General features: G+C 43.8%; 1 protein-coding gene across 1 annotated transcript in view; it reads left to right on the top strand.

Moving 5' to 3' along the window:
- ERCC4 (ERCC excision repair 4, endonuclease catalytic subunit) overlaps nt 1-11,452 on the top strand; it is a 29,409-nt gene extending 17,957 nt beyond the window's left edge. Inside the window, exons 10-11 of the mRNA XM_010961727.3 lie at nt 5,082-5,194; nt 7,252-11,452. Coding sequence (XP_010960029.2) covers nt 5,082-5,194; nt 7,252-7,985 — 847 coding nt within the window. The 3' untranslated portion in view covers nt 7,986-11,452. The remainder of the gene's footprint in view (nt 1-5,081; nt 5,195-7,251) is intronic.
- The last annotated feature ends 587 nt before the right edge of the window (nt 11,453-12,039 follow it).

Here is a 12,039-nt window from a genome sequence, read left to right on the forward strand (position 1 = left end):
GCAAGAGGGCAGAAATCGTTGTTAGTGGCAGTTCACCAGCCAGGACCTACACAGAATTTCAAAATGGACAACCATCCTTTAGCACTGGCTGTTGGCTCTCAGTATGTGCCTAAAATGTGCACCATTTACTGGAATTCCCAGTTCGTCCAGGGCATGTGTTCCTGGAAACAGGAGTTCTGACTGAATCAGTCCCTCTGGAGGCACTGGGCGCGGTACCCGGGCAATGCCCATCCCTCCTCTCCCTTTCACGTCCTCTGTGATTGCGGCAGGCCTTGGCTGTGCGTTCTTACAGCTCCCGGGCCTACAATTATCGGTCTGTCCTTTCAGCCTATGAAAATGTATTTTCTATTAATGTGCTCTGCAGGAGAGTTTATGTGTCGTGTATCCATGTTTTTTGAAAAACATATTTGAGAAAGTTTTATAACAGACCAGGTATAGTACAGACTACCTCTTTTTGTCCAAAGGTTTTAGCACTTCTCTGTGTCTTCCAGACCTTTATCTCCCAAGACTAAGTCAACAGATACTACTTGAGCATCTTTTAGGAGCCAACCAACCCTGTGCTAATATTAAAGTGCTGGAGTTACAGTGGTGCAGAAAAAGGCTCTGCCCTCCCACCTAGACCTTGTCCTCTAGGGGAAAAGACAAACAGTGAATGTGTATGCATAGTGTGATAAACATACATGGGCAGAGTGCTGCGGGCTGCAAAGGCAAAAAAAAAAAGGGAGGGGTAGTATCGTAGGAGGGTGTGTCCAGGAGACCTGACCCAGTGTGGGGCATCAGGACGGTGTCACTGCAGGAGTGACTGTTAAGCTGGCACACACAACACGTTTGCTAGTTGCTGAATAGACAAGGTGGGCAAGGGTGTTATGTTGAACAAGGGTGTGTGTGAAAGCTAAGAGGTGCGAAAGGCCTGTTAAGGATTTAGAACTTGTCTCTAAAGGCAGTAAGACAGCCTTGAAGAGTTGTAAGTAGGAAAGTGACATAGTAGGATTTTGAAGGCTCTCCTGGCATCAAACTGGCGAACGGATAGAGCCAGAAAATACTCAGGAAGCTATTGCAATTGTCTGATAAGAACAGGTGCTAGCCAGGGCTAGATTGATGGAGAGAAGGAGACAGATTTACAAAATATTTAGTCAATAGAATGAAAGAATTGGTGATACTGGATGTGGGCCAGTACCTCCTAATTGCTCCTTCACTCTTTGTAAAATGTCCTTTGCATAAGGCTTCTCTGGTTAAAGTAATTGTCTCTAAGTTACCAATGAGCACATGGAGCTAAAATATTCAGATTAGATTGTTAGTATTTGTTTTGAGGATCCCCAAGACCACCCTCAGGCTCAGTGATTCACTAGAAGGACCCGCAGGTCAGAAAAACTGGTAAACTCACCATTGTGGTTTATTACAGTGAGAAGATACAGAGTAAAATCAGCAAAGGGAAAGAACACACGGGGCCAAGTCCAGGGAAAATCAGCATGCGCTTCCGGGTGTCCTCTCCCGGTGAAGTCGTATGGAAGGGTTGAATTCTCCCAGCAGCAGTGTGTGATAGCACACGCTCAGTGTTGTCAACAGGGAGGCTGACCCAGGGCTTGGGGGTCAGTCATGTAGACACAGGACTTGCGTGACAGACTCCAGCTCCCCGGAGCAAAAACAGGTATTCACCATAAATCACATTGTTGGCATAAACCATTGATCACACCGGTGCCGTGTGGCCCCAGGCACTCAGAAACCTTCTTATCAGACAGAATATTCCAAGGGCTCAGAGTTCAACTCCCAGAAGCTGGCCAAGGACTTCTGGGAAGACACGCTGAGGAGAGAAGACAGGCCCTTCTCGGGAAAACTCAGGGTTTAAGGAGCCCAGGCCTGCTCTCTTAATCCTTTCCTGCACAGTGTTGTAGCCAGAGGAGCCCGGCAGAATCTGAGTAGGTGAGTTTTATGCTCCAGGCTTCCTTCCCGCAGCTGCCTCTTCTCTGGTACATCAGGGAACCTAACCTAGGAAAGAGCGCTGCAAGTAGACTGTAGCAGGGTATTGGGGATGCCACACCATTCAGTTTGTATAAGTGATTCTATGCATCAGAGGGCTCAGTGGCAAGGCTCTGATAAGCCTGGCACGTACTGGAAAGCTCAGCAGAACTGCAGCTGTGGACTGTCTCACGTGTCAACCTCTACGATAATTTCCATACCAGGTTTTGGTGTAAGTTTATCTATGGTCTGGCATAATTTTCTGAACTCTCTCCGTGGTGAGTGTCCATCTATTGTAAGTTAGATCTTCCCACGTTACACAGATAGTTACGCTGCTTAGATTCTTAAGATATTTACTTTCCCAGAAAACTCGGGGAATTTGAGAAGTGTTTGTTTTGAAAAGCAAAATATATGTGAGGTGCATGGCTGAAAGAGCGTTTGCACTGAGCCTGGACTTAGAGAAAAGTTTAGCGTGAGAGTAAGAAATGCACTTTTGCCAGGACCTCCATGAGTGAGGTTGTAAGAACAAAAGCAACGCTACTGTTTAAAATAACCAGAAAGGAATGAATCAGGCGAACTGGCAGCAAAAGGACTGTTTGGCTGGACTGAAGATCAGTAGATTACAGATGGCAAGTAACGAGAAATATGATTACGCTGCTGAGTATTGATAATAAAAAGCTCCCTGGGTCAAGAAATCACTAATAACATTCTGAGTATACATAGTTTTGTAAAGGTCACCGCTTTTCAAAGGAAGGGTAAGATTATTTGAAATTTTATAGTTAGAAAGTATGATCACAAAATGGGTTAGCATCAGGGCTTGAAAAAAAGCCCGTTTGAAGAGACTTCCAGTTCCGCACCTCCTCCCTGCATTTCCATGTTGTACAGGCTATTCAGATGCCATTGAAGATGTTACAGCTAGATTAAGAGACCTCAGTGCTTGAAGTGGAAAAAGGAACCTGAATTTTTTAATTATCATTTTGTGTCTATCACATAGAGTAACTTGAATAATTATGCTAGATGTTGAAAGCAAGGGACTGAATATTTATAATTAAGGAGAATTTCTGTGAAATTAATTTGAGTTACTAGTTAGTAAGACAATATTTTCTTCACAACTCTGATTTCATTTAAGGAGTATATTTTTCCTCAAATTCAATTTGCCGTTACAACATTTCATAGTAAACTAACTGTCTTAATAGTAATTGAAACAGTTGTGGAATCACTTGAAAGTGAGTCTTCAGTTTTTGAGCATAATCACGGATAATTAGGGGACGAGGTGACAGTGTTAGGAGAAAAGTATGGTCATAATAGCAGCTGGCATTTATGTAGTGCTTGTTACATGCCAGGAGCTATTCTGAATGCCTTACATATATTATGTAGTCCTTTTAACAGTCTTTTGAGGTTAGGTTTTAGTATTATCCTCATTATACAGATGAAATTGAGAGACAGCCATTAAACAACTTGCCTAAGGTTAGACCCGTAGTAAGTGGTTTCCAATCCACAAAACATGGATGCAGAGTCTGTGTTCTAACCCACTGTGCTGCACAGCCACTCACAGATTATAAATTAACCAGGAAGTTAGGGCACCCCCATGTGTAACAGCTTGGCCAGAAAGGTACGTGGAGATAAAGAGGGAAAAAAAATCCCCCACGTTGATCTCAAATGTAAAAGAAAAAGGAATTTAAGAGCAGTACTTTTTCTGAATGGCTTGTCCTCAACTGGAGACTAGTAGATGTAACGGAGCAGTAGCACGTGGCTGCTAGGGCCCTTGTCATTGCAGAGAATCCTTCGGGCGATGCTGGACACTGGTAATTGAGAATGACAAGGAGGAAATGAGCTGGAGCTAATGTCTGCCCCTTGTGATCTACTTATCCAACGTTATACTAAAAATAACTGCATTTGTCTATTGCGTCAGGTAGTATAGAATTTCACCGTGCGGTTTCTCTTCTCCAGTAGCATCTCTTGGTGGGACCCTGTCCTAAAGCATCATGTATCCAGGGTGCTAGGGGAGCTGCTCCATCTGGCTTTTTTCCCTTTCGTTGGAAAGCTGTGTTGTTTTGACCACTGTTGAAATCGTTAGTTGCTGTTGAAGATTCCTCTTGTTCCATCTCCCCACGTCTCTTACTGCACTCAGTGCCACAGCTGTTTCTCACTGAGCTGCTGTGTTTCCTCAACTCAGTTGCAGGCCCTGCGAGGGAAGAGGCCCAGCCTTACGCATCTCTTCTGTCATCCCTGGCACAAATGGGACACACAGTACTTGCTGTCTCCTGAACTGATTAGAACATACTTCTCTGGTTTTGAAAAATAAGACTATAGCAAACCCGGCTTACTCTTCCTTCCTGTGGTCGTTGAGGGTCTTGTCGGGATTGCAGTTCCTGATTACAGATCTTAGTCTCAGTACAGGCGTGTCAGTCTACCAGGTTCGCGGTACAGAGCTCTCTTGAAGACAGGACTCACCGGGTAACCATGCTTACATCCAGAGTACCCCACACAGCACGTGGTAGCCTCCATCAGTGTTTTAAATAAACGCACAAGTGAGTGAATTGATGCTGCTCTACTGAGATGTTGATTTTTCTGTCTGAACCTCTGTTGGAAATTTGCTCTCTTGTATTAATCTTGATTTTCCTTTAAAGTTGAGAGTGTTTAATGGGGCCTCCCACCTGGGGTTTTTTTTAGTCAAAGTTCTACCATGTATGTTTTCATTTTCTCAGTCATTGATTTTCAACTCTCCCTCTTTATGGTTACTCTGAAAATATTGGAATACAAATGATTTGAATTATTTTCAATGCTCAGTAACACATTTAGCATGCTTTTATAGAAAGTCTTAATCTTTCTGGCATTTTTCACAGGCTTATTTCCTGTCTCAAAGTGGGTGAAGTTACATACAGAATAGAAACTAAATAAGTCTTTTTAGCTCTGGAAGATGAGGAGTAGTACCCAGCCAGGAATTTCTTTCTGCTCCCTTCACCCATCACTTGTCTGGACATATTTACTTCCAGTGTATTTCCTGTCTTCTCTTTTGCCACAGCACTTATGTAGATCACTTTCTATTTTATAATTTACAGAAGATTAAAATCTGGAATTTTGAAGTTAGCTCCAAAATATATAAGATGTTTTCCTCTCCCCAGGGAAAAGGCTAGCATGGTTGTCCCCGAAGAAAGAGAAGGCAGGGATGAAACGAACTTGGACCTCGTAAGAGGCTGCATGTCTACGGGCGCTCCCACTGACACTCGGAAAGCGGGTGAGTCCTGCCCTTTGCTCAGCACTCCCCTTGCCTGTACAGGAGGCTGTGAAGTTCCAGGGTTTCTCTGCAGAAGCTTGGTTTTTCTCAGTAAGCTCTTAAACGTAGATGTCTGCTGCCATACCCCGGTCCCAACTCTGCCACTTACTAGCTACGTGTTCTTCCTGGAAAATAGGTGGGGTTGTGTTCCAGGCACGACACTTGGAACTCAGGTACATTCCAGCACTGGTTCGGATTCAGAATATACTTTTGCCAACAAAATTTTAGATGGTGATCAGGTTCTTATCTTAACCTGAAGAAGCCAGTTTACTCATGGATGAGGAGACAAGGTTGTTTGGGGTGCATGCCCAGTTCTCTCTCTCTGTTTGCCAGTTGCTTCTTAGCGCTTTCCAGATCCTGGGTGTATGGTACTCTCACTGTGGTGCAGCTTCCAAGCCGAGACCTGCTGAATGCCACATGCACCGTGGTCCAGGAATAACCACGTCCCACTCCCCATGACCCCCATTTCCCCATGGCAGCAGCTGATTGCAGCCACGTGGCATGGGAGAAGCAATATGGCTGAGTCGACTTCTTCTTTGCTGGGGTCCAGTGCAGTTAAAGCTGTGGGTCTCAGAATTTAGTGTACTTAAGAATGACCTCTGATGCTTGCTAATACTGTACCTTCACAGATCCCAGTCTATAGAAATTCCAGTTCAGTGGATCTGTAATGGGGTCAGCGTCTCAGGGCTTCTGATGGAAGTGGTCCTTGGACCATACTTTAGGAAACACTGCCTCAGAGCATCTGTGTCTCATTTGAAGAAGACTCTTATTAACTCAAATAGGTCGGGGACATTTCACACTGAACAACAGAATGTTGGGCAATATGAAGGAAGCTAGATTGGAGCATGTAGGTACCACAAAGAATGCTTTTCACAGAAATCTGCCCATCTGAGTTCAGGCCTCTGAGCACCTGTGTTAGCTTACTTTTGCTGCTGTAACAAATTGCCGCAAACTTAGTGGCTTGAAACATATACATTTATTATCTTCCAATTGCTATCTTCCAATTCCAAAGTCCAGTGGGCTCCATTGGGCTAAAATGAAGGTGTGGGCAGGGCTGTGTTTCCCCTGGAGGCTCTTCGAGAGAACCCCTCTCCTCTTCCGGGTTCCAGAGGCTGCCTGCACTCCCTGGCTCATGGCTCCTTCCTCCGCCTTCAAAGCCAGCAGCTCCGACTCTGATCTTCCTGCTTCCCTCTTTCACTTTTAAGGACCCTTGGGTCCACCTGGATGATCCAGAATAATCTCCCAATCTTGCGATTCTTCACTTAATCACATTTCCAAAGTTCCGTTTGGATGTAACATAACGTATTCACAGGTTCCAGGGGTTAGGACATGACCGTCATTAGGGGGCTGCTGTTCTACCCATAATGACACTTATGTCGTCCTTCAGCCAGCAGTGTCAGCATCACGTGGGAGCCTGTTAGAAATGCAGAGTCTCAGACCCAGCCCCAGCCCTACCGAGTACAGGGGTAGTTTAACTGCATCCCAGGCGATGCGTGTACCCGTTGGTGGGGGAAGCTCTGTGCTCCGGTGCTCTTATTTTTCCCAGCTGCTTCCACTTTCCCATCTCTGGACTCACTGATACAAGCCCTAAAAGCTCCGTTTTTCACAATGGCTCATAAGGCAGTTTACTCAGAGAACATTTCTAAGCATCTGCTACATGCCAGGCTCTGTCCTAGGAACTGGGACCACGATGACCACATGTCAGTGCAACAGAAAGGGACCATCGCAGGGACCACAGAGCAGGCAATAGTAAATGCTGGTATTCATGAATTATAAGAAAGGAAGTACCAAGGGATCCTAATTTCCTATTAGCTCTATTTAGTCTAAGGGAATTTGCTTTTATTTACTCTGTAAATTAACTTTTTTGAAAATATGGGAAAATGTGAAATAACATATAGTATTATATAACCAGGTATCAGAGATTAACAGCTAGCGTTTAAACTTTACTTGTGATCTTCCACCTATGAGAGTAGAGGGTCCTCAGTGACCTTACTTAAAATGCATCTTTTCCTTACTAGGCGGCCAGGAGCAGAATGGTACCCAGCAAAGTATAGTCGTGGATATGCGCGAGTTTCGAAGTGAACTCCCGTCTCTGATCCATCGTCGGGGCATCGACATTGAGCCAGTGACACTGGAGGTCGGCGACTACATCCTGACTCCGGAAATGTGCGTGGAGCGCAAGAGCATCAGCGACCTGATCGGCTCCTTGAACAACGGCCGCCTGTACAGCCAGTGCACCTCCATGTCCCGCCGCTACAAGCGGCCGGTGCTCCTCATCGAGTTCGACGCCAGCAAGCCCTTCTCCCTCGTGTCCCGCGGCGCCTTACACCAGGAGATCTCCAGCAGCGACGTCAGCTCCAAGCTCACCCTCCTCACGCTTCACTTCCCCAGGCTCCGGCTTCTCTGGTGCCCCTCCCCACACGCAACCGCGGAGCTGTTTGAGGAGCTGAAGCAAAACAAGCCGCAGCCTGACTCGGCGGCCGCCATGGCGGTGACTGCGGACTCCGAGACCCTCCCCGAGGCAGAGAAGTACAGCCCCGGGCCCCAAGACTTCCTGTTGAAAATGCCGGGGGTCAATGCCAAAAACTGTCGCTCCTTGATGAACCACGTTAAGAACGTCGCAGAGTTAGCCAGCCTGTCCCAAGACAAGCTGGCGAGTGTCCTGGGGAACGCGGCAAACGCGAAGCAGCTCTATGACTTCATTCACACCTCCTATGCAGAGGTTGTAGCTAAAGGGAGAGTGAAAAAATGAACAGTGGTGACTGTTTCCTTCTCCTGTGACTGTGCTTCTCAGCTGCTGTCTGCCAGCCCTCCCGGCTCACTCTTAATTGTTAGCCCAGAATCTCACTCTCTTCCAATCTTCTAAGGATTGTGCTGTTTGCTGGGTCAGTGGCCCAGAGGCCAAGGCTCCGCTCTGAACTTTGCATTTAGGAATCATTTTTACTTCCCCTGCCTTCTCTCCTCCCTCCCTGCACCACCCACGCCAGGTCTAGTACCTTCATTTTTTAAATGAGGTGTTGTCAGGGTCAGGTAGTGTCTGCAAGTGTTTATAGAGGGCCCTTTCTGAAACAAGCAGAAATTTATGTTTCCTCCATAAACTGATAAACACACAATTGTGTTCTCACCCTCTGTCTATAGAGGGGCCGCCAGGACACTGAGAAGGGAGCGTCTCTGCCACTCCTGACCAGTTCTCTGCACATTTTCCTCAACTCCGTGCTTTTCCCACCACCCGTCTGCCCTTGAGATAAATTCATGGGGATTTCCTACTGCTAATTTAAGAAAGAGGCATCTCTGAAACTGGCTGATCAGTTTTCTAATCACCTGAATACATGTAGCATGCACTATAACTGTAACTCGATTGTTCAAAACCAGTATTTTTAAAACAAAATGAGTTACCTATTTACAGAATTGGATGGTGTAGGTGTAGGACACCTGAAAACTCTCAGTTTTTATAGGTATTTAACCTCCTCAATCCCAGTGATCTCAAGTCCAAATGGGTAGCCCCAGAGTCTCTCAGACGTCCTCCTCCCCAACCCCTCCCCACGCTTCCTGGGACCACCAGCTCGAGTCCTCTCCCCGCGTCTCGCCTCTCACGGCCCCGCGCCCGAGCGGCCTCCTGCATCTGTGAGGACTGATGTGCAAGCCGCTGAGTGACCCACAGGTTTTTAGGATTGGTTTTTCTTCCTTGATTTGAGCTAGAGAGGGCATAAGGAAATAGAAAATGAATGCATAGAATACATAAAAATTCTAAAGAAATACAGAGTTTAAAACTCATAAAGAAAACAGTCTCACTGCAGACCTCGTGGTTGATTTAGTTTAGCCTCTTGCCAACGTGTGTGTGCAGGGCGCTCACAGCACCTTTGCGCAGTTTTTTAACTTTTATACTTAAACATTATTAACTTCGGTATCATGCACATCTTTGATAATAAGTAGTCAGTTTTCTACCTCGGGAGCTGCTGTGGACATCAGTCCCTCTCGCCGCGTCACGTAGGGTCACACTCATTGGTGTCGGTCCTGTTGTTCTTTGTCACACTGCTTGAAGTCAGCAGATAGTGGACTGTGCACCACAAAGTGGTCTTCAACTTCAGCAGAAGTCTTTGAGCCGTCGTCTCCAGACTGAACCACTCCTCTCGTCTTGACATCTAGATGTCATGGTATGTTGACATACGTTAATGCTGTTCAAGTGTGTGGGTCTTGAACTCCATACAGGGGTGCTGCAAGAATGAATTAAGGGCTATCAAAGAACCATATTTCTTATCGTCAAACTCTGTACAGTGATTTGGAGAGGAGAGAAGAGGACAAACAAATTAATTTAAGGTAGAATAAAGATTTGGGCTACTAATTTTGTCCAGGGTTTAAAATACACTGTTGAGAATAGAAGACAAAATTGTCGGGTACATATGTTAACTTTTATTATGCATTTCTTTATTTAAAAGTTCAGTCATCGTTAAAAGTACATTAAAATAGACATACCACCTCAAATAGAGATGGTTATGACCATTTTTCTTTACTCTGTTTGAGCACTTTACTTGAGGGATGTAATGTCTGTCTTTCCCTTCTGGTATAATTTCACCTGCCTTTTATTGTTCTTTCGTTACGTAAAAGGCAAGTCCTAGCATCGCTCATTCTTTGGTAAGGGTTTCACTCCAAGTTAAGTTTTCAAAAATAAGCTCTCTTAAAGCTACCATTTTAAAAAGTCCTTGTCATCTACTACAACATAGTAAATCGTCTTAATTGCATTTAGACAGCCTATGTCCTCTGGCTCTCGAATTCTGTTATTTGCTGTTGTACCTACTGGACATTTAAAGACAGTGCGCCGCCTTGTGTGTGTGTGGACTATGAACGCTCATTTCTAAGGCTCTCTGAAGTGGTCATTGTGGTTGGAAGGCTTTCACTGCCACATCCTCTTCCAACTGAATAAATATATTTTAGTGTCTCCAGTTGTGTAAAGCCTTGACTGCAACCATCATGTATTAACTTTTGTCAAATTCTTTTACAAATTTTTACAATCTCAGAAGCTTTGGTAACGAACTAGAAATGCGCGCAGTAACAAAATCCCTGCGTCACTTTATTTTCTGGCGTCAGTTTACTGACTCTGCCTTTTTCTCTGAAAATCGTGAATATCCAGTTTACTTATGAACTCATGCTTAGCTTTTTTTAAACCCTTCTTAGAAACTTGAGACCAGCATTATTCTATTTTACATGTTTTGGCATAAAAATTTGAGCCTCTGAAATACTGTGAGAAATCATTTTCAGTTTTTTTTGTTTAAATCACAGTGCTTCTCTTGATATTTTCTTAAAATTTTACAAGAAGAAATCATTTTTAAGAGTGGCCATAAATAATATCCTTTTGGCAATAAATCACTATTTCTGTAATCTGAGGCTTAGTAGACTATATGTCTCCATATGCTTGAGTACGTCCAGAATGCAGTTTCCCAGCTCATGAGGGACTGGAAATAATTGTTTCATCAGCCCGCTGAGACACAGAGGGTTAAGGCTCGATTTGGTCGTGTTGAGATAGCAGAGGAGAGCATTACTGAATGGCCTCCAGCGGGAAAACCTACACTGAAGCGAATCTGGAGGAGTGGGTGGGGGCAGAAAGACAGGCATTATTAGGCTTTGCTTTTGTTTTTCAAGTATAATTCGATTTTCTTTTGGCTCAGAAAACGTGAATTTAATTCCCTTTTCTTTTGTGTTCATTTTAACCTAGGAATGCCCCCCTAAAAACCAACATCTTAGGAAAATTCTCTTCTCAGGCTTGAGCATATTAAAATTTACCCTGGGTTCGACATGCATTGTCATTTTTCTTCATTATTTTGCTTTCTATTTTGGTTTACAGCTATTTCCTGTCTGATTCTGAACTTCAGTACTTAACTTATCATCTTCATCCACGGGCTTTTGGTGGCCTACACCACTGTTGTTTTTTAACTTAAGAGTATATAAGCCAAAATTTGGATGGGAGGGAGATCTAACCATTTATATCAATTGGTAGCAGAGCTGTTTGTGTGTGTTGTAACAAAATGTGTATTTATTCAGTATTTTCCTCAGCATTCTGTGGGCAAAGTAAAAATAACAATGTATAGGGAAACAGAATATATTCCCAGTACATTATATTTACCAACACATTGATAAATATGATGTATAATTTAAATTTCAGAGAATATTTAATTGTTTTTTTTAATGCAGGATGAAAGATTAAAGCTGAAATGCGCTTTGAAACACTGCTTTTGTGTTTGACTTGCTTGGTAAACCCACTTTCTGAGGCTTTGGCGTATTTTTCTCTTGGTTATTTTCCTTTACTGCTTTTCATTTTGTAACATGTGTCCTTAAGGAGGAGGGAAAAACTACCCTCCTTCTGAAAAGACTCATTTGTTGACATGTAATAAATACGTGGTAAGTCCGGTGCCTGGGACACTTTAACTCCACAAAGATTAATTTCCTGCCACCCCTGACTCATACGTTTTTGTTCCTTTAACGTCAAAGTTGAAAGAAATGAATTATCCTTTTGTCACATGGAGAGTTTATTGCAACCTCTTATTAAGTTAATTATTAGTTTACTAATTGGCTCGTCTCGATTATTTAATTATTTTTACTTCTTTAAAATGTAGACCTGAAGCCCTCTTTAGCAAGGTGTCAGACACTATTTCTTAAAATGTTTTAATGTCCAAATAAAGACTTCAGTAGCATAATGAACCCTTATGTAGTAGTAATACAACTCACATTTATTAGGACTTGTGCGTTAATCTCATGTAATCCTCAGGGCAAAACCATAAAGGTACTATTACTTAAGATCCTCTTCTACAGCA

Source organism: Camelus bactrianus, chromosome 18 (genome assembly GCF_048773025.1).
Source record: "Camelus bactrianus isolate YW-2024 breed Bactrian camel chromosome 18, ASM4877302v1, whole genome shotgun sequence".
NCBI lineage: Eukaryota > Metazoa > Chordata > Mammalia > Artiodactyla > Camelidae > Camelus > Camelus bactrianus.